The sequence below is a fragment of the Leopardus geoffroyi genome, chromosome B2, assembly GCF_018350155.1.
Source record: "Leopardus geoffroyi isolate Oge1 chromosome B2, O.geoffroyi_Oge1_pat1.0, whole genome shotgun sequence".
Lineage (NCBI taxonomy): Eukaryota > Metazoa > Chordata > Mammalia > Carnivora > Felidae > Leopardus > Leopardus geoffroyi.
The window spans coordinates 125,145,954-125,168,974 of NC_059332.1; the positions used below are offsets into that span (position 1 = coordinate 125,145,954).

Below are 23,021 nucleotides of genomic sequence, written 5' to 3' on the forward strand. Positions count from 1 at the left end.
GGTTTTCAGTACTCCCTAGTGACCTTTCCTTGCTTATCATGCTACTATTTTATCTGATACTTACGGTATCCAGACAATATTTATTAAATGAGTTTTCTCATGTAACGTGTTACTAATAGTGTCCAGCCATGGCAAGCCCTCATTAGATGCTTATAGGCAGTGGGACTGATCTACACATGACGTTCAATTGAGTATTTTAACCATTTCAGGATTTGACATCAAAACTGTGGTACATATTACCTGAAGGATTATGTAATGGAGATGACAGCTTCCAGTTGGGTTGTCTGAGTTATACAAGTACTCTAAAAGCACTCATTTCTAGGGGTGGCTCAGTCGGTTAAGTGTCCAGCTTCAGCTCAGGTCATGATCTCATGATTGGTGAGTTTGAGCCCCATACCAGGCTCTACACAGTCAGATTCACTTCCTTTCCTCTCTGCCCCTTGCCCGCCCTTCAAAAATAAATAAATAAACTTTTTAGAAAACTCGATTTAAAAACACGTATTTCTACACTGAGAATTCTACAGAATAGTATATTCTACACTAGTACAACTACCTCTTTTGGCTTAATTGACTATCGATAGCAAAGAGATGGCCAACCTCTTCGGACACTATCATTGAGTACAACCAGATCCAACCTACGGTAAGCTGATACAGTATCAATAAAACATAAACTCCTTTATTCAATAACTAAGCTGCACCTCCTACCCACACGTACGATGACTAGGTATTATCCCATTTTACAAAAATGAACACTAGAGTTTAAACACATGATGTGACTTGTTCCAGGTCACATTATGAGCAAGTGACAGAACCAGAACTATTAGATTTCCCGACTCAGTGCTCCATGCACCATTCTCTCTTTCCACTAAACTTTTCTGAATACCTACTATGTGCCAGGCTTGGGGAAATACTGCTTACCAAAACATACAAAAACCTCTCCTGTCTTAGAGGTTAAGTTCTAGTTTTAGGAGATGGTACTGAAAATAAAGACAGTTACCCTCGAACAAGAGTTTGAACCATGCAGGTCCGTTTATACACGAATTTTTCCAATAAATACAGTACAGGACTATAAATGTATTTTCTCTTCCTTATAAATTTCTCAGCATTTTCTTTTCTCTAGCTTAGGTAAGAATACAACATATAATACACAGAATATACAAAATATGTTCATCAATTCCTTAGCTTATCGGTAAGGTTTCCAGTCAATAGCAGCCGTCTTAGTTAGTAGTTAAGTTTTCGGTGAGTCAAACGTTATATGGGGATTTTTGACTGCATAGGGGTCAGTGCCCATCACCCTTGTCTTGTTCAAGGGTCAGCTGTACATAAAGCATATAGTATGTTAGATGGTGGTAAGTGCTTTGGAGAAAAATAGAGATGGGGCTAGAAAGGCTAAGAGGAGGGTAAGATGTGACAACTTTAAACAGGGCCATGGAGATGGCTCTTGAGCAAATATCTGAAAGAGGAGAGGGAGCGGTCAAAAGGGCATAGCTGGGTGAAGGGAAGGTCAACCTCATGGTCTGCTCTCAACAGCAAGAGTCCTGATGTGACTCAAAGGTGCCGCTGGGGAAGCCATGGAGTGAGGGAGGCAGACCGTGGAGGAACTTCCCCGCACACTGTGGAGACTATCAAACTCGCTGAGAAAGAAAACCACAGAAGGGTTACATGACATGACTTATGGCTGATGTTTTGCAAGATCACTGAGGCTGCTCCATTAAGATTAGCCTTCCTTGGGGTCGGGGGAGGCCAGAGACAGGGAGAGCAAGGGTGGAAGCGGAGGAATCGGTCGAGAAAGAACCACACGAGCACGCTGCTGCCTCGCCGTGTCGACACGCATCAGCCGGTCTCCTACTTCATCTCTGTTTGCTAAGCCAGCTTCCCTAGGGGTGCAAACACTCGTGATCAAACGTTTCTACAAAGTATTTGATTCACACAAAGTTTGAGTGAGCAACAGGAAACGGAAGACTGCCACCAAAATTATGCTCCCCCAAAGTGAACCCTCTCTTTTGCGATACTCAAGAAACTTCAGAGTCAGGGGGCGCCTGGGTGGCTCAGTCGGTTAAACCTCTGACTTCGGCTCAGGTCATGACCTCACAGTTCGTGGGGTCGATCCCCGCGTCAGGCTCTGTGCTGACAGCTCGGAGCCTGAAGCCTGCTTCGGATTCTGTGTCTCCCTCTCTCTCTGCCCCTCCCCTGCTCATGCTCTGTCTCTGTCTCTCAAAAATAAATAAATGTAAAAAAAAAATTTTTTTTTTTAAAGAAACTTCAGAGTTGGGAGCACTTGTGAGGTTACAGTCATCAGTATATTGGACAAAGTGAGCACACAGGGCTACCTATGGCCCACCCCCCCACCTCGTTCGGCACGGTGCCCTGTGCAAACAGCACTATTAACAGGGTCCCAGATGAGTTATGTTCACCCGGTCAGCAATCGTTTATTGAGCACTTAGCCTGGGGGATAAAACGGATAAATCAGACTTTGTCTCTGTCCTAAAAGTGTTCAGTCTAGCTAAAGACACAGACACATAAGCTATAAGTACAATCTAGTATATAACAAACATAATTACCGAGGTACGTAGAAGGTGGAGAAATCACACAGAGAAGGGAATAATCAGCTCTACCCTTTGGGAACTAGGGAAGGCTTCACGGAGTTCTAAAGAAAGCAGAGAAGGTCCAGCAGGAAGCCAGCCGGCAGAGACGGGGACTGGAGCATGATGGCCCCGGGAGCAGGAGATACACGGTAGGGCTGTGTAAGAGCAATGCATCCATTTGCTACTGGGGGAGTTAAAAAAGGGCAGGGGAGGGAGGAGAGTGGGGGGGGGGGCAGAGGGCACAGGGCCCACACTCCATTAGGTAAGATAGGCTTTATTTTGTAGGCAATGGGGTGCAACAGAAGAGTGAGCCAATTATATTTGCATTTGGGCAAGGTCACTCTGATTACAGTGTAGACTCAAGACTTACAGATGGCTCAAAGGGGGACCAGGATGAAGATAACAAGAAGGAGTAGAAGACCACTCAGAAGGCAAGGTGAGAGCAGAGCAGGCCTGAATAGTTTGGATGGACAAGAGGCTGCAGATACAAAAGACCTTGAGGAATTTAAAACTGATAAGGCTGGAATTGACGGAAGTGTTTCATAGGAAATAGTGTCATTAAAAAACACTTTATTTAAAATTTTGAGGGGCGCCTGGGTGGCGCAGTCGGTTAAGCGTCCGACTTCAGCCAGGTCACGATCTCGCGGTCCGTGAGTTCGAGCCCCACGTCGGGCTCTGGGCTGATGGCTCAGAGCCTGGAGCCTGTTTCCGATTCTGTGTCTCCCTCTCTCTCTGCCCCTCGCCCGTTCATGCTCTGTCTCTCTCTGTCCCAAAAATAAATAAACGTTGAAAAAAAAAAATAAATAAATAAATAAAATTTTGATAGAAAATATTATGGTTACCCAAAACCCTTGAAATTACGTAGAAATATAACACATTCTACGGTAATTGTAAGAGGCTTATAAAAACTAACACTAATTAATGTGTAGGGTCTTTTGAAATTATTTTAAAAACCAACTGTTTGAAAAGAACAATTTCAAAAAAGTTTTCAAAACCGAGTAAAGGCATTTCAGTGAAGAAGAACACAGGTTACAAACTTCCAAATGAATGCTCTGACAATAAGTTACTTCTTTTTTTTTTTTTTTAAACATTTTTATTTTTATTTCTGAGAGAGACAGAGCATGAGTAGGGGAGGGGCAGAGAGAGGGAGACACAGAATCTGAAGCAGGCTCCAGGCTCTGAGCTGTCAGCACAGGGCCCAACACGGGGCTCGAACTCGAGAACCTCGAGATCATGACCTGAGCTGAAGTCAGACGCTTAACCGACTGAGCCCCCCAGGCGCCCCAAAGTTACTTCTTTTAATACTCTCTTTCTAATAATCTAAGTAAGTGTCTAATTCTCAAAACAAATCAACAAATTAGATAAAACACCATTTCAACAGAATTTCACCAATTTAATAACAAATAAGATCATGTTTGCGATAAAACAAGGCAGCAAGACAACAGAGATTCCCAACTTCAAAAGAAAAAATAATCAAAGGTCAATAAAGGGCAGTCTCAGTGAACCAGATAAAATATTAAGTGGCACTCACTATTCGTCTCTTTCACAGAATGTCAGTTTCAGTAGAAAGAAGGGAAACATTACAGTTACTGCACTGAGAATATTCTGCTCATCTCTTTTATTAAGACACCACGATGAACTCCATTTAGCTACTCTTCCAATGTACCTAGTGACCCTCAAAAGAAATATTACTTATTTATCTAGTTTTACTCTCAAATGCAGGGGGGCTACTTTAGCAATATTTGCCAATACTTTTTAGGTTTCTTTAATGCCGTGAAGAAAATGTCCTTAAATCCCACAATTTTAAAGATTTTATGATCAAAAATAAATCACAGCTGTTTACATGGAAACAGGATCTTGACCTTGCTGCTTTTGGCCTTTTGTGCCTTCCCCCCCCCACCCCACCCCCCCCACCCCACCCGTTGTGATAGCTGAAATCATTGCTAATCTAATTATGAATAAGGATCCTGTTTTCTGCCAACTATTTTACTAGGGAGGACACTGGGATGAAATTACTTTAAACACAGCCAACTCCCACACTCAACAATTGATTATCTTGTGTATGGATTATTCATTACCCCTGATACCTAGCAAGGCCGTTCTCTGGCTCTTTTTTGTAGTTCCTGGGACGGAAAAAAACCACTGAAATTCAAATAATTCAAATTGGGTAATGTTACTAGCACATATGATAAAAGTCCTGAAGAGGAGAACGAAACTATGGTTTAAATTGAGGCTTTGCATGTCAATTACCCTCTCTATGCACTGACCTGCCAATACCAGGATCATCAATCACGCCTCTGCCCAGCTGAACAGAGCAGGGGATACAACAAAACATGCTTTGCTCAGTGAGAGGCTACCCCATTATTATTCCACCTCTTTTGGTTTTATTTGACAAGAGAAGGGTAAGTGAGCAAGATGGGGGAGCACAGAATAAATACTAGTCATTAGTTTCCCTTGAGAACCTTCCGCAGTGCTGGAAACAAAGCAGGAGCTCATTAAGTGTTGTGTGAATCAATGCTAACAGCCAGAAGGCCATGCAAAACATGAAAATGCTCAAGATAAAGTATCTTTATCTGGACCTTCTCATCTAAGCCATTCATTTTACAGTTTTCACAATTATCCTGCATTTTCTCTTTAATTCCCCATTAGATGTCTTATCTGCTTCTCCATGTAAGAATGGATTCCATGACTTCACAGCCTGGGTGCTATATTTCTTTGTATCCCACATGAAGTACTAGAAGTTCCTTCAGTAAATGCCCTCACAGATCCATGTGAAAAGCTACCTATTGTCTCACCTACAACTGACTTCCACTTTTTTACTACATTGGCATCTATTAAAACAGCTCATGATTCACTAAATTTATACCCAAGAGGATACTGATTCACACCCTTGATTTTTATGGCTAATTAAGTCAAAACATCATCTGCTATTGTAATGGGTCATATCCCACTAAGAATATAAGAACTGATCACTGCTGTTACTTAATTCATTTTTACCTTCCTGAGTACAAATGTTTTTAAGTTTTGAAACTTGCCATGGGCTGGAATAAAAGGAAACATGCAGGTGCCTCGTTGGGATTGCTTTGGACATATCAATTATGTATCCTCTGGTTACTTTTTAGACTCAGGAAAAGTAACCTATTGATAGCATCTAATCTTATAATAACATCGTCCAAAAATTTTCCAGGCACTGTAGTTTTATACTGTTTCTTGAGTATAAGCAGCAACATTAAACTACAAATGTATAATAGGTTTGTGTCCGGAAAGATACCCATCAGACTAACTGCTTAAGAACTTTATTTTGATGTTACTAGTAAGCAATCCGGCATGGGCATTCCCTGCAAAAAGAACTTCTGAAATGAAACGTCAAAGAACTGTTTTAGAAAATGAACATACATACAACATACTGACCACACTGACAGGAGGGATTCCGTGGGCTAGCTGCGCAAAGGAATGTGACCTGGAGACAGCGGCCAGGGAGCAGGCAGGCACTCTGGCCTTGCGGCAGCTGCTGGATGGAAGGGAGAAAGCCCTAAGGCTGCATAACTGGACACCCCAGCAGCCAGAGGTACCACGGGGGGGGGGGGGGGGGGGGTTGGCGGGGAAGACACAGGACACTACCCTAAAGCAAGGTTAACTTGTTAAGCTACACTGCCCTACCTGTAGCTGCCACTGCCTGGTGGTGGCGTCTGTCTGTGGGGGAGGGGAGCAGGGAAAGCAGGTTTTTAGAAACCTGTGTAGATTAAAGGGAGTTGGGGAGCAGGCTGAAAGGAAAGCATGTGGTCTGGACGGACAGATAGGAAGTAAAAGAAAGCTGCTATGCAATTCCCATCGGACCAGCATGTCTCCACTGCACGTTTATCTGCAACCAAATCCTAGTATGGCCATTGGGCATTCTTAGCACTGATGGAGAATCCTTGCTAGAGTTTTAGCTGTACTGGACGCTGCTAATGGAAAACAACAACAACAACAACAACAACAACAACACAATCTAATCCTGAATAATTTTTCTGAAAGATTTATCCTCTTTTGATCTGGAAGTGTAAACAAATGTCACTTCTGTATTTCTCCGAAGGTAAGGGCCATTTGAAATAAGGGTCAGCAGGTATAACGTGCCCCTGGGACAGCGTGTCAAACTTGGGAGACAATTTTCTTCTGTAAGTCCGATGTCAGTCAAAAACAGAATAGAATCGTACCCACTATGATCTCTAGGCAGCTCTTTAAGGCTGTCCCCCCAACTCCATATGTCAAAAATGGTAATATTACCCACAGGCAATGATTTCCAAGAACCGAATAAATCTACGCCCTGTATTATGCCTCCACTTCTCCTCATGGGGCGACTGTATCCCCAATGACATTAAGGGATAAAGGGCACAATCTTCTGTATTGTTGCAGAAACGAACCCCCCCTCCCTTTACAAGCCATCCCAGTTCTCCACAAGAACGTCATTATTTTTCACAAGTCAAGTGGACAGTGTTTGCTTCATTTCCCAGCTAAAACGAACACATGCAAATTGACAGTCTCTTTCCCTTTAGTGTTTAGATGGAGCGTCTCCAGTAGAAATCCTGAAGCGACACGCTCACGCGCGCATCAGCTTTAACGGAAACGTGACAGTGACGGATTTAAAACAGTCACAAAAGAACCCCCTTTGGCAAAGGCCAAGGGGATCAAAACTACACCCTCTGACCACCACGACACGACTGTATCCACCCTCCAAACGTTTTTGCCTCCAACATGACAACCCACCCATTTGCCACAACCACAGCTCGTTCCCGATTTGGAAGAGGAAAGTTCGTGGACTCCCTAAACCACACAACTCCGTCCAGAAAGCACAATGCCTTTTCTCTGCGTGGCACTCATGCCCCATCTGAACTAAAAAACCTGCATATGTAGGCTCAGCGGCAGCGGACCACTGCTGACCCCCTCCTTGACATAATAAACAACTGACATCTTCTAAGAGCATTAACTCGTCCCTCCTGTGCCACAGTTTACTAGAGAAGAACAAATGGCTTAACACACAGTATACAGGAGGAAGAGCCGTGCGAAATCCTGAGTCCGTGGAATAGAACCACCGCGCCCATCGGCACATATTTAACTGTGTTTACTCTCTCGGGTTTCAGCAGTTTTGTTTCCTACAAGAAGGGAAAGAACAGGTCGCTGAAAGATTCCAGCGAGGTTCCTTTCGGCACGGGAAGAATGTGATAAACAGGGAAAACACAATCACACGGAATGTCTGGACTCCTTTGTAATACTTAAATAGCGCCCCCCTACCGGGCTTTGCCACAGCACTGAATGGGGAAACCATTTTAGAGCTCAACAGTTCAGTCTCTACAGTAAACATTCTAAGAGGAAGAACTCAGAAACTCTAAACACAGAACAGGGGTGTGTTAAGAAATACTGAAATATTTCCCTCTCTCCCACTGGGGCTCATATTTTTCTTCACCTTGAGGAAGGCAAAACACGCCAAGCCTCGGCACAGAGACCAACACGGGTCTGAAAAGGAACTTGAAAGAAATCCAAAAACTCCTTTTGGCCACAGTATCAAGGGCAAGCCCTTCGTGTGTTCCTCTTCCTTGATGTCACTCTAACACCTGTTTGTTGCAAGTGTCATGAACTTCATCAATCTTCTTAAAGGAAGGTGCAAGCAGACCATTCCTGACTCCCAGAGTTTTGTCAGCATACTGTTTCAGAAAAGAGCTCCGTGAGGGTGGTTTTACCATTGAACTTTTCACAAGTCACCTGAGTGTGCGGATCTGCGGAGGGGAAAGAGTGCTGAAGACAAAAGGCGGCTATTTCGCCCTTCTCAGGAGGACACCGTCTCAAGCTGAATCTAGCTGGAAGAGCGCTTTTATTTTAGACATGGAAACAATCAATGTGAATGACACCGAATTCCAAAACGAAGACAAACAAAAAGTCCTAAGGGGGCCAAAAATCACGAAGGGGAATCAGCGATAGAAAAAGAATTCTACATTGCAAACTTCTAAGAATTTAAACAAAAACAAACAAACAAAAAACATCAAGTCACCTTTTCTGGGCTGGGTTCTGTAATTCCAGTTTTCATCATCTGCTTCCACCTGCTGCCCACAAACCGAGAGCTCTCCATCACTGCGGAACAGCCTCTTTGTCTGCCTGGACAAGGAGGAGAAATTTATCCAACTCACAGCACGTGAGAGAGACCCTGAATTTGACTTGAGTCTGAAAGAACCTGAAGAGCCTTCCTTTTTCATCTTCTTGCACACCAAGCTCGACTACAGACAAAGGACAGCCCCGCAAACCAGACGCTGGGTTTTACAACTGTTCCATGTCCTTTAGACGAACCTGCTCCTTCCCACTAATTCAGACAGCGCTGGGAGTCAGGCACGGCGTGATGCGGCAAGACTGCTTGCTCCTATGTCACCCAATTACAAAGAAAAGGAAAATGAGGGGTTAGGAAACAAAAAGAAAAGAAAGAAAAAAAAATTTTTTTTTTTTTGGTTATCCTAGCCACATTGTGGCACTTGGTTTGGTGTAACTTTAAAAATGAAGCAACGCGTTCATTTCAGGAACACTTGTCAGGACTTGGAGAACGGAACCAAGGCACTCCGATTCTTTGGTGGATACCTAGCATCCCATACTGTAATCCTGCTCCTCTCCCAGGCATCCTTCCCCACACGGGCAGGGAGCAGCCGTCTGCTGCAGACGGAAGGAGCTCCTCGGGCTGGAGAACGAGGTTCGGGGGTCAACCCGGGCGCCCCGTTTAAACTTCGCCCACACAGGTGTCCCAGGAGAAATCAAAGAGTTCGGCTCCCTTGTCGCAGCGCAGCACCGAATCACACAGCGCCCACTTGCCCTCTTTCCCCGTCAGTGAACCGCTCAGGATCCACAGGACTCCACAAACAATAAACCAGGCTGCGTGGCTATTGCTTGGATCACAGAGTAAACGCTCCTGGGAAAGGCAATAGGCTTCCCGGACACTGAAGGCACCTCATTGGAGACAGAAAACCCCGCCTCCTCTCCACAGTCAATACTTCAGTGGCAGCTCAAACTTCTGAACTCCAGCAAAGCTACGGAAATGCAAGTCTGTGCAGAATACAGACTTCTGGAAATTTAAAAAAGAAGAAGAAGAAGAATTGATGATTTATCATCAGACCACACTTAGGAAGGTAGGATTTTGAGAAGAGGGGGTTAGAAGAACATACAGTTTTATAAACATCCAGCATTCTTTGGCTGAGTTAGGGATGTGATCATCTAAGAAAACGTATTCCCAAAGAGAATTAAACTGAGTCTGCGATTCCTTCTTTCCCAGCTTTCAACAAAGGTGAAATGCAGCCTTTCTTGCACCTGTTGCTGTCTCTGCTGTCTTCCACCAGCAGCCAGAGTGCGGGGTGAGACCAAGGACCCTCTTCTGCCTCCCCACTGGCAGCCCCTGGGGTCATTCCTCTCCAGCTTTGAAAGATCATGCTATCGAGAAGAACCATCATCTGAGAGCTATGTTAACAGCATTTGGCTGCAGGCTCTAGCCTGGAGACTCATAAAACCATTAATTATGACAAGCAAAATATCTAGAGCCACGTGTTGGAATGCACTGGGTGCAGCATTTCACCCAAAGCCAACATAATTCCATGGTCCTAGGGGCACTAAAAGTCCCTATCACTTTGCATCACAGAGACTTGGGTCAGGCATCCCCTCCCCCAAGTGTTATTCCCAGTAAGCTAATAAGCAACAAGTGGAGGCGTGGGTCCATCTCACTTTCCTTTACTGGGCACTGAGCAAACATATTAAAACTAATACCTTGCAACAGAAAATAAACTTTGATTAAAAAATTATAGGGGCGCCTGGGTGGCTCAGTCGGTTAAGCGGCCGACTTCGGCTCAGGTCATGATCTCGCGGTCCGTGGGTTCGAGCCCCGCGTCGGGCTCTGTGCTGACAGCTCAGAGCCTGGAGCCTGTTTCAGATTCTGTGTCTCCCTCTCTCTGACCCTCCCCCGTTCATACTCTGTCTCTCTCTGTCTCAAAAATAAACGTTAAAAAAAAAAATTTTTTTTAAAAAGAAAAAAAAATTATAAAGGCGGATTTTGCATCATATGTCTACTGCAGCCCACTGAGATTTTAAGAAAAACGCTCTGCAAGTTTATAAGCTCTGTAAGTTCACAAGGACTGAGACATTTGTAGAAGAAAAACACAGAGCTGCTATGAAGCGTGTCTCAGATGGACAGCTCACACTACCAAGAAAACCACAAGACTGAACAGGTACTGGGGGACTGAAGGGCAAAGCTACAAAACAGTCCAGGTAATTAACAGATTTGGAATCAGTTTATTTTTTTCCTTTAATGTTTACTTTTGAGAGACAGACAGAATGCGAGCAGGGGAGGGGCAGAGAGAGAGGGAGACACAGAATCCTAGCCAGGCTCCAGGCTCCTGTTTTGTTTTTAAGTTTATTTATTTTGAAAGAGAGAGAGCACAGGAGGGTTGGGGGGGGGGGAGAGAGAGAGAGAGAGAGAGAGAGAGAGAGAGAAAGAGAGAGAGAGGAGAGAGAATATCCCAAGGAGGCTCTGCACTGCCAGCACGGAGCCCGACGCAGGGCTCGAACTCGTGAACCTGTGAGATCATGACCTGAGCAGAAATCAAGAGTCAGTTGCTTAACCAACTGAGCCACCCATGTGTCCCAAGGGCTCATGTAGTTTAAATCCCTCGATTCCCAGATGGAGAAATTCAGGGGTACACAAGGTATATGACATACATAATATCACACAGAGGGGTCAGGAATGGGACCAGGTCATGTCAGACCCACTGGATTCAAAGGTTTGCCACTTACTGGGAGTGCTGGCTACATCACCAAGCATTCTGAGCTATTAAACTGGAATGATACCTCTACTTTGATCCGTTTCATAAGGGTAAAAATGATAATAATTATGCATAGCACCAGTCAGTGCCTATTCAAGTTCAAACATCAAATAAGTCTTTCAGAGTCAAAGACACTTTTGAGAATCTCAAAATATAAAATAAAAAGTAAAAAAAAAAAAAAGACCATTGTGCCGGAAAATATACAAACATCCTGAATGCTGCCTTCCATTCCAGAGATTCGTAGGAATCCCTGACATCCATGTATGCACTCTCTAAGGATCTATGGACCTTCCCCCCAAAAGAATACAATTGTCTCCTCCCTGATGTCTACATCCTAGAGCTATATATATTTTTAAGTTTACTTATTCATTTTGAGAGAGCGAGTGAGAGCACGAGCAAGGGAGGGCCAGAGAGAATGGAGAGAGAATCCCAAGTGAGCTCCACGCTGCCAGCACAAGCCCCAACGCAGGGCTCAATCTCAAGAACCTTGAGATGATGACCTGAGCAGAAATCCAGTAGGATGCTTAAGCAACTGAGCCACACGGGTGCCCCTACAGCTGCATTTTTAATTCAGAGATACCTGAAGCTCTGAAATAAACCTTGTGCTATTTTTCCCCTCCATAGGTACTGCTGAATGCTTTTCCAACCCACCTTCCTTGGAGTATGCACACATACACACAATAGCAGGGATGAAATGGTGTCATTGGTAACTGCTGTGTTTTCCTCCAGTGCCTCCTATCCTTACACACATCTGAGAGCAAGCTCATGAGAGGGGCTGGAGGAATATTCACTGCCAAGTAGCCAGAAAGGTACATTCAAGGACTAGACTCATGACTCTCCTTCAAAGTAAGCACACACTTATGCTGGACTTCCGATCTAACATACTCCCCGTTATTCACAAGACCTGTGGATACGTCTGCACAATAAATTCTCCATCGACTAGCTATTCCATGTTTCTGTTATATTGGCCCTTGACTATTAATATCTTCACATAAGTAAAAGGAGGTCAAATAATTTAATTACTTTTACAACCGGATCAGAGTTCCTCTATGGCCGAGATAGAACATAATAGTTTAAATTAGCTTTGGAGGAAACCTTTAGATTTTCACTATCCTTATTAGATATGTACTCCCATTAACTTAGAAAATCGCTAAGCGGGCTGCTTGCAAAGCTATTTCATTCATTCAAACTGTATTTATTCAGTAACTACAATGAACCACACATTTTAATTATCTGGACCCCAGAGCCATACAAATCTACTGCTCAGGGTCATGGCTACTTTGCAATGGGCACTTCATGTACATTACTGCTGATCACAACGACCCTGCAGTGGAAAATCTCTTTTAGAGTCGAACCCGTTTCTTCAAACATCACCTTCAGGGTAATAGAACGTCTTAATTTAACATTTTTTCCCATGAAAATCTACAATAGAATAAATACACTCTTCTCAGGCCTTGGACAGACCTGCTGCACACATTCTGTCCGCATCCCTCGCTGTGCAGCGTTTTTTTTCATCTCCCCTCTCCTGTCAGGCTGACAAACAGAAACTTCTGCTGTCATCGCATGTGCCAATAACTGCTCCCTTCCTACCGCTTTGCCACTGCCGGGCTTCAGGAATTATCGAGGAATCGGATAAAGAATCTTGCTTAAATTATGTGTTTAGTGGGAGTTGATAAGCACCCATGGAATGGAATACGTAGGTCTTGTACAAGGCCTTTGTCCCGGCTGCCTCCTGGCCAGCACCCTTGCCCTTGGACTGGTGAGGGAGATGTCCCAGGGTTGCAATGGGGGGGGGGGGAGGGGGGGGGAAGAACAGCCCCTGGATAACAGCCCCCAGGCGGATCTAATACAGGCTTCTGATTCAGTGCCTCTTTTATATGAAGTTCTTAACACTTGAGGACAGTGAGAAATTCATCCATCACTAATGACAAAGGGGTAAGAAATTATATTATTTCTGAAATGATTTAAGTCATACATTACCCCAAAAAAAGTTACCTATAAAAACTGGGAGGCACCAGCCTATATTACTAAAGGAAGCTCTGGGATCATCCTCTTTGGGAATTCCTAAGTCAAATATCCATTAATTTGGAAAGATTTATTTATGTTTCTACCAAGAGTCACATGGATAGATTGACTACATTTGGAAAGTCCTTGCCAAGAGACACAATATTTCATGTTTCAATATATACTGACATCCTTAAAAAGGAGCTTAGCTCAAATGGAAGTCTTTGATTTAGTAAAAATTGTTAAACATGACAAGACATAGGATTAGACAAACCCCTCAGCCCGCTCAGGCGTGTAATTGCCTCCTTTGCCATCTGTGTAAAATGCCAGCCAAGGGTAGGAACTAATTTCAAGTGCCATCAGTTTTTTGGCCTCAGAGGCCACAAATGAGCAACATGACTTTTAACTTCCACGTGTACCTTTCCCTGACTTTTAACTTCCATGTATCTTTCCCTGCCCTGACCCCGCCCTTCAAACCCAGAAGGAAGAAGGGGAGAGGCAGAACTGCCCCGAGGGAGCTGGTGAGGCTGGGGTTGGGGGGCGGAGGGGGCACCGAGAGCAGGCGGTGCACACAGACAGAGGTGAGGGAAAAGCATGTACAACGGCGAGAAGAGTCACGGTGAACTGGGTCCTGTTCTGAAGCAGCCCTGACCGGCCAGGGGCACTGAAGTCCGCGCCCGATCAGATTAACACATGAACCACCCAGACAACCCACAGGGACCTTTAGCGTCCAGGACGGGGTACAGCAGGTTTTCCAAATGTCAGCTCTTGTAAATAATTTAAGAGTCGATTTAAATGCAAACTTTCTACGAGGTAATTTGTACACGCTAATAACGAAAGCTTATCTCAACATCGAGAAGTGAACGATTTGAGCCAGACGGTTTATAACGAAAAAAAAACAAAAAGAAAAACCACATTGCCCCCAGGGCCACGGCTAGCCAACTCCCACAGAACACTAAATCCTCCCTGTCACCCACCGCCCATCCCCTAAGGAATTAAATTGATTTACTCAAGAAGGAAGTCACGGAAGACAAAATCGGGCCTATGTTCAGGGTTCCCTCACCTACCACTGCTCCGATATTTAAAAGCGAGAAAATTACAGTGTTTTCATCAGGCTCTAGCTTTAAAAGACAGACTAGGTAGGTTCCTTTCAGTGAAATGAACGGTGTTATTTCCCTTAAATAGAAAGATTAAAGGCAGACATTCGTAATTATGGATCATCACGAGCCTCAATCCCACCTTTCAACGTCTTCATATCTGAAAGGGACTCCTGAAATGGTCTGACGCTGGAAGGCTTCGCCTCAGTGTTCCCGTGGGATCACTTGATATGGGAGCAATATGGCAGCACAATACTGCTGTCAGCCCCCTGGGGCGGGCCCACCGCAAGGGGATAAAAGCTGCCCTTGGTAGAGAAGCCATCGCTGAGTGATGGGTACCATGGAGTGTCGGAGGCTTGGTTGGCAGATGATTACCAAGAATGGAACTCTTGTCCTAGCCCTAACCAAGAAAATGTCTCCATCCAAAGGGTTCAGATGAAAAGGCCCCCTAAAACTAAGTACTGACTTTGAGACTCTTCTCATAGAAGAACAAGGAGAAACTACTCTGAGACTGAAATAAAATTCCAAAAAAAAAAAAAAAAAAAAAAAAATTAGGGGGCGCCTAGGTGGCTCAGTCAGTTAAGCAGCCAGCTCGTCTCAGTCATGATCTCACGGTTCATGGGTTCGAGCCCCACGTCAGGCTCTGTGCTGACAGCTCAGAGCCTGGAGCCTGCTCCAGATTCTGTGTCTCCCTCTCTCTCTACTCCTCCCCTGCTTGCACTCTGTCTCTCTCTGTCTCAAAACTAACTACAAAAAAAAAAAAAAAAAAATTTTTTTTTTTTTTAATTTGTGGGTGGGGGGCACGTGCCTGGGTGGCTCAGTCGGTTAAGCATCCGACTTCAGTTCAGGTCATGATCTTGTGGTTTGCGTGTTCCAGCCCCGTGTCGGGCTCTGTGCTGATGGCTCAGAACCTGGAGCCTGCTTCGGATTCTGTCTCCCTCTCTCTCTGCCCCTCCCCCGCTTTCTCTGTCTCTCTCTCTCTCTCTCCCCCTCAAAAATTAAAAAAAAGTTTTTAATCACGATCTCCTTTGTGCTTCATGCCACTCCTATGGCCTCTCCAGTGATCCGTGTAATTATTATTTTTTCTACCTACTCAACCATTTCTTTCCTTTCTTTCCTTTTTTTTTTTTTAATGTCTATTTTTGAGAGAGAGTGAGTGAGTGGGTGAGGGGCAGAGAGAGAGACGGGGACAGAGGATCTAAAGCGGGCTCGGAGCTAACTGCGGAGAGCCCGATGCAAGGCTTGAACTCAGGAACCGTGACGTCATGACCTGAGCCGAATTGGCCACGTAACCGACTGAGCCACCCAGGCACCCCCCCCCCACTACTCAACCATTTCTTTACAAACTTTGTCATAATCACTGTACATAAAAACTGTACATAAATCACAGAAGATTTTATTAAAACAGAGTCTGATTCAGGTGCGGAGGTGGGCCTGAAATTCTGAACCCCTCCCGGGGGCCCACGTAATGCCCGTCCTGGACGGGCTTTGAGTTAGCACAGTACTGGACTGGACCGCTCCCTAAGGGCAGGGATCTCATCTGCTCACCTCCGTGTCTCTTACCTCCACACAGCCAGCCCTAATGAATGTTGGTTCATGGAGTGAACAATAGAACCCTCTATTCGTTTCCAAGGACCTCTTTCGTGTGATCTTAACATGTTTCCGGGAAGGAGACAATTAGACCTTGATAGCAATCCTTCCTTTCTCACGAAATTCCAAGAGGCAGAAGTAAAATTTATAATCTGACCAAAAATCTATACAATCGGAATTAAAGGGTGGTAATGACAGTCTACTAGTCATAGAGTTAGACTGCTTCACTTTGAGAAGAAACAGGGCCATCGACTGCGAGGCTCTGTGCTTTTCGTACTTTGTTAGGACATCTGCCCTGCTTCCATCTACCAAAATTCCAGAATCTAACGATCTGGCTCACAACCTGCGGCAATCACAATGAGCCAAGCTCAGAAAAGCAGCCCACATCCTGTCTGCTAATCCACACAGACAGGCCCAGACCTCCTGTGTTCTGCCGTGTGAACGGAGTTGCTCTGTGGAAATGGAAAATTGTTTTGCATCGGTTTTTCCTGGTACCTGTTGAAGACAAAGAAAAGTTTTAAATCAACCTTTAAGTGACCCTCCAAGGGGTTTACTGTAAAACCTACGGAGAACACCGAATATGTCCGGTTTTCCAGCAGCCATTTTATCAATGTGGCTCCCCTTTATTACATACTATGTCACACTATACATGGGTTAGACATTGCTGACACCCGCAGTGATTCCCCTGGGCCAAACAAATCTTACTTCTAACAATTTGAGCAAACAAAATTAGGCATAAAGTACTTCAAAATCATATATTGGTGGAACCCTGTACCCCAATTAAAACACGTGGCCAAAGAAGGAAAGAGACAGAAATGCAAATACATACATTTAGGGTTATTGCAATTCCCCCTAGACACCAGTGTTTTTTTAGTATCTCCAATGATGGGAAAGAGCCCAGATAAAGGGACCAGTTCAAATATTTATTGATCTCCTTCTAGGAGATCAACCAGGCAAGCTGGTTCTAAAGCACAAAAGATAGAGAATCCTGTCCTACAGGAGTTTACAATACATTATAGGACACAAGGTATACACGCAGCTATCTTAACCATAATGCAAGAAAGAAAAGAAAACCAGCAAGTAGGAGCCTTAGGTCGTGCCTCTGGAGGCCTGACGGGGTTCTGAGGGGTGAGAAGTACTCTGAGATGAATTTCCTGGTGATTAGGGGGTTTGGCCAATCAATGCCAGCTCCCTGGGTGAGGGGTGTGGGAAGCCCTGATCTCTAGCATTTCCATGGTGTAAATGCTCCCAATCATGGCCAATTTTAAGCTACCAACAGCTTCACAACCAGCTTGCTAAAATCCTAAAAATGTAAGAACTGGATTTCAAAGCCTGTACACACTGGCTCCAATATATCACCGAATTTGGCCAACATGGTAATTTGGTAAAAAAACAAACAAACAAAAAAAACAGTGGCTTGGTAGAAAATTAATAGCCCTTATAATCACTAATTTTTTAGTGTGAGTAATGGGGGGGAGAAGCATCTATAAGTATTAGTTTATATGGGAAAAGGATGTGCAGATATGATTGAGTTAGAGATCTTGATGTGGGAGATTATTCTGGATTATCTGGGTGTGCCCTAAATGCATTCTTATAAAATCATTTATAAACGTTGGGGGGGGGGAGGGAGGGGAGGGGTATACATTTTTTTAGTTTGGAAATTACTTTCAGTTCTCCATCTTTTTTTTTTTTTCTTTTTTATAGACTTTTTTTTTTTTTTTTTTTTTAAGAGCAGTTTTAGGTCCACAGCAAAATTGAGAGGAGGATCTCCATTGTACCTCTTGCTCCCACACATGAAAATATTTTTAGTTTTGTGTGACGTAGATCATGATGTGATGAAAAGTGCTACTTTTTGGCCAAAGTGGCGTTAATCTGAAGAGTGGTCTTTAAATGATTGACGGTACGTAGATGAATACAATCAGTATGTTCAGTTACTTCAGATTATCCCTTCTCCTCAAATCCAAATAATCCCTTTTCCCCTGGGGCATAGCTGAGTGAAAATGAATGATAAATTCAAACCTTTAACCAGACCCACAGAACAGCGGAGGAAAGAAAACTCTGAAAAGTTCTGACACCACTGAGCAGACACTCATAATGTGCCACTAGCTTTCAAGCAGCCAAATGGTTTGCTGCCATCTTGACAGGGAAGCGTGGAGTTAGGATGGAAACAACACGCCCTTTCTGGCCAGTTTTCCCCTCTAACAAAAGCCCTGTGCAAAACACGTTACACATATTTTATAGATACAGACCCTGAAGATAAAGGTGATGAAGTCACTTGCCGAAGATCCCCAAGTTATTAGGTAACAGACTTGAGATTTGAAGAAATGTTTGCCGGACGACCAAACCTTGGCCTTCCCTTCTCCCCTGATGACCCCCTACAGCCTCAGGTCTCTCACCTGGGCGACTGCAATACCCTGAGGAATGGACTGCCCCGCTTTCAGCTGTGCCCCCCTCAAAGCTGTCCTCCACATGCCCACTCACACCCTACAGACTCTAAGCCCCTGGTGCTTGATGCACGATTCTCCATCTGCTCGAACGCTCGTCATCTTCTCCATTTGCTGAACTTTTACTCACCCTTCAAAACTTCAACCAGGAGCTAGCTCAGCTCAAAAAAGCAAATATTTATTGGGCACCGTATCACTTAACTACTGCTGCCTAACAAACCACTCCAAAACTCAGTGGCTTAAGACAACAATCATTTGTGATTTCTCATCAGTCTGTGGGTTGTCTGGAGGTCAGCTAGTCTAGGCTGGACTCAGCTGGGGGTGGCTCTGCTCCAAGGAGTCTGTCCCGGTGTGCTCAAGACTGAGGAATTTCCCAGGATATGGAACTTGTTTTAAAACTGGGGCGGTCCCAAGCATATCAGGTTGGTTAGTCACCTAGGGGCTACCCCTAAGGTAGACCCTCCTGCCCCTCTCCATCCTAAGACCAGCAGGCCAGTCCAAGTTTAACTTTCTCATAGTAATGGCACCAAAGAGCCACTCCCCAAGTCTCTTCTGCATCAAAGCTGCTAACATTCCATTGGCCAAATGTGGTTGGGGCATGGCAATACACTCTACGCGTCTGAGCAAGTGGGGGTGGGGAAGAGATGCATATTTCTGAATCTCATTTACCATGGGCACCTGCTAGGCAAGTTCCTGAGGGTTAAAGACTCCTAGGCCATCATTCCTTACTGCAAGGATTAGATTGTTAGGTACCCTGCCATGTGTTTCCAAAGCACCATGTAAAGAGAGATGATGCACTTATCTTATTACATCTGAGCCATTAAAGACCGTAAACTGGGAAAACCAAGCCTTTTGTCATAACGTGCACGGTGCCTGGGATACGGTGAGGATTAAATAGGTGTTTGTTAAATTAAACTGGTCAATTACATGCCCTTCGTCACCATATTCAACTTTCTCCTGTTAAAGTACTCCAGTTTCTTTGATATTCTCCCACACAAAATGCTAGATTACATGCAGGGATCGGCAAACATTTTTGGAAAGAGCCAGACAGTAAATATTCTTTGTCAGCTCTACGATCTCTGTTGCAACTACTCAATCTGCCATCGTGACAAAAAAGTAGCCAGACAACACATAAACAAATCAGAGTGGCTGGGTATCAATAAAACTTCATTTACAAAAACAGATAGTAGCTTGTATTTGGTTCACAGACTATAGTTTGCTAACCCTGGATTAGAAAAAGAAGTATAAACTGTGCTCAGAGGTGTATACACTGCCCAAGCATAGACAACTCACACAATATTTTCCCAAACTGTGCTCCTTCGAACACCTGTATCAGAATCACCATGGTTTGGGGCGGGTGAGTGAGGGGACCAGGAGGGCTTGTTAAAAACGCAAACAAAAACCTGGGTGGCTCAGGCGGTTAAGCACCTGTCTCTTGATCTCAGCTCAGGTCATGATATCACAGTTTGTGAGTTCAAGCCCCACATCGGGCTCTGCACTGATATGGAGCCTGCTTGGAATTCTGTCTCTCCCTCTCACTGCCCCTCCCCGACTTTTCTCTCTCCCTCTCTCACTTTCTTGCAATATAAATAAATAAATCTTTAAAAAATTGTTTAAAAAATGCACATTCCTGGAGTTTATTTTGGTACACACTTCTGAAGAGGAACCTGAGAATCCATGTTTAAACAAGCTTCCAGATGAGTCTTCTACAAACTAAAAATTGAAAATCACTAGTTTCAACACCTCACTTCAATACCTAAACTACACTAAAATATCAAGTAAATATGTAAACTTCAAATCACTACTCATAGTTTCGCTGAAAATGTACAAACATCATAGATATAATACTAAACGCATACAACACAGGCTAGGATGATATACTGAAAATATTATCAGTGGATGTTACAAGCAGAATACAATATAACAGATTGTTTTAATCTTTTTTATTTTAGATTTTCTATTTTTTATAATATGTATGCTAAACATACACTGTAAATTTTTTTTTAAGCTTTTATTTTGTTAAAGTAATCTCTACACCCACCATGTGGCTTGAACTCACGACCCCAAGATCAGGAGTCACACGCTCTACCGACTGAGCCGGCCAGGCACCCCCACACTGTAAATTTTTTAACTATCTAATGTTCAATTTTCATTCAGAGTTATTTTAAACATAAAGAAAGGGAGAGAGATCAGCACAGCATTTCACAATTAGCATTTCACTATATGTGCTTCTGTTTTTTAAAAATAAAATGTTAGAGATAAATTTCCCTCCTGTTTGTTGTCTCCCACTGTAGCCATTATCCTAAATGTGGTCTGTATCATTCCCAAACATATTTTTCACACTTTTCTGGATATCAGTGGATTCAACAATAAGATATAATACTGCTTTGTCTTAAGTTTCACAAATGGTATTATACTGCCCAAGTCATTTTCTTTAAGTTTATTTATTTTGAGAGAGAGAGAGAGAGAGAGAGAGCAAGCACGATTGGGGAAGGGGCAGAGAAAAAGAGAGAGAGAGAGAAAGAGAGAGAGAGAGAGTCCCAAGCAGACTCTGTACCCTCAGTGCAGAGCCTGACGTGGGGCTTGATCTCAGGAACCATGAGATCATTACCTGAGCTAAAATCAAGAGTTGGATTCTTAACTGACTGAGCCACCCAGGCGCCCCTGCCCAAATTATTGTAAAATTCTTCTAAAATAGTTAATATTAAAAACTGTCTCACTCACTCTGCAACTAAAGGAACCATGGACGTGGTACCTCTTATAAGCCAATTTACCTGATCCTTTTCCTACCACCTTGTTCGAGTAATTAAAAGAATATTTGCCAGCAGGATATACCTAAAAAACGAGGTCTACGTTTTTATACTGGACGTGCAAATTTGCTTAAGGGCATGGCCTTTTGTGTTTCTCCCATATACTGTGTCTATTAACATTTCACTCATTGCCTAAGAATGTTTTCTTAAAAAGCCTACCAAATTTAACTTTCTGGAACTCGTGAAAGCATAAGAGACAGAATATAAAGACGGCTTTATCTTTATGTGTTTTTCTCTTTAGCTCGACAATTTTTACAGTCCTAGACACTGCCAACTCCCAACAGTCATCAAAGTCTCCAAGTAAAAAGGCTATTTAGAGAAGGGGAATCCAATTGGATAATGACTACTTCAGCTGTCCTGTACAATCACATGTGTCAGCGTCTGCAGATCACAAACTCATCCTGATGGAAAGAAATTTGGGAGACAAAAGACCGAAAGGACACTTAAGATATTCAGAGATTTGGGGCTGAAACACTTGTTCCCCTGGGTCAAAGATGGATCGTGAGGTCAAGAGAACGTTTGTTTCCATTGGACACTGCTCTGAGACACGCCATCAAAGAGAACTTCAGAGAAGGATGAAGTACTTCTACAAAACACACACTAGACCCTCTCTACTGACGGCAGCCTGGAGGAGGCTGACAGAGCTCAGCCAGCACAAATGAAGGCATGAGACAGACGTCCCTCTCAACCTCCCTTACCCCTACCCCGAGCTTGGCCACTCCGTCGTCCCCCTCAGACATGGGGAGAACGGAGACAGTGCAGCCTCAAAAGGCACCCAGGTGGGCAATGCCCTCGGTTCGCAACCCTATGCTCCAATCCCTGCACACTGGAGACTTTCTTCAGGCTGTTATGAAAATGAAATGAGAAAACGCTGACATCATCAGCACTCCGTATTTAGTAGGTTATTTGCAGCAGCAGCAGCAAAGAGGTAGCCACTGACCTTGAAGCAGACGTGGCTGGTGGACAAGCCAGGTGACACGGAGTAAGGCCGGGAGTGGGTGGCACCTGTCATGAGGGCCCGGGGAGCTGGAAGGGAGGGCCAGACTCCCCTCAGGGAAACGGTTCGCTCACATCATCTCCAAGGAAAGGACTGAGCACCATTATCTCATCTATGTCAACAAAATTCTCAAGTCACCGCACTCATGTCCTGTTCACAATCATTAGGCACGTTCCTCCTCCCACAGCGATGAGGCAATGAATGGCTCAAAGAAAAGTTTGAAATCTAACAGCTCAAAAGGAATTGAGACAAAAAGAGCCCAGGTGCAGCTCCCTACGTCATACCTAAGTAATGACAGTTCTCTCAAATGGCCAAGAAAACAAAGGAAGAGAAAACACCAAATTTCGTCAGCTCTCTCTCTCTCTCTCTCTCTCTCTCTCAAAATGGGTTCCAGGAATTTCCTAAAGTTTACTTTGCTGATAATGTTTCTAGGGGCGAAAAATGAACACAGATGAAAAATCCCAGTTACTGTATAGTTTCAGACCACGGGATTGGTTATAGTTGATAAGAAAATGCTTAGCTAAGGGGCACCTGGGTGGCTCAGTCGTTTAAGCGTCTGACTTCGGCTCAGGTCATGATCTCACGGTTTGTGAGTTTGAGTCCCACGTCGGGCTCTGTGCTGACAGCTTGGAGACTGAAGCCTGCTTCGGATTCTGTGTCTCCTCCTGTCTC

The 23,021-nt window shown here is 44.1% G+C and overlaps 1 protein-coding gene across 7 annotated transcripts in view; it reads right to left on the reverse strand.

Annotated features, from left to right (window-relative positions):
- NHSL1 (NHS like 1) overlaps positions 1-23,021 on the reverse strand; it is a 246,822-nt gene that overhangs the window by 126,969 nt on the left and 96,832 nt on the right. For 2 of the 7 annotated variants that reach the window (XM_045499797.1, XM_045499792.1), the window contains exon 1: positions 8,611-9,425. The exons of the other annotated variants lie outside the window; for them this stretch is intronic. In XM_045499797.1, the coding sequence (XP_045355753.1) occupies positions 8,611-8,812 (202 nt within the window). In that variant the 5' untranslated portion in view covers positions 8,813-9,425. Of the gene's footprint in view, positions 1-8,610; positions 9,426-23,021 lie in introns of those variants that run through there. 7 annotated transcript variants of the gene reach the window in all.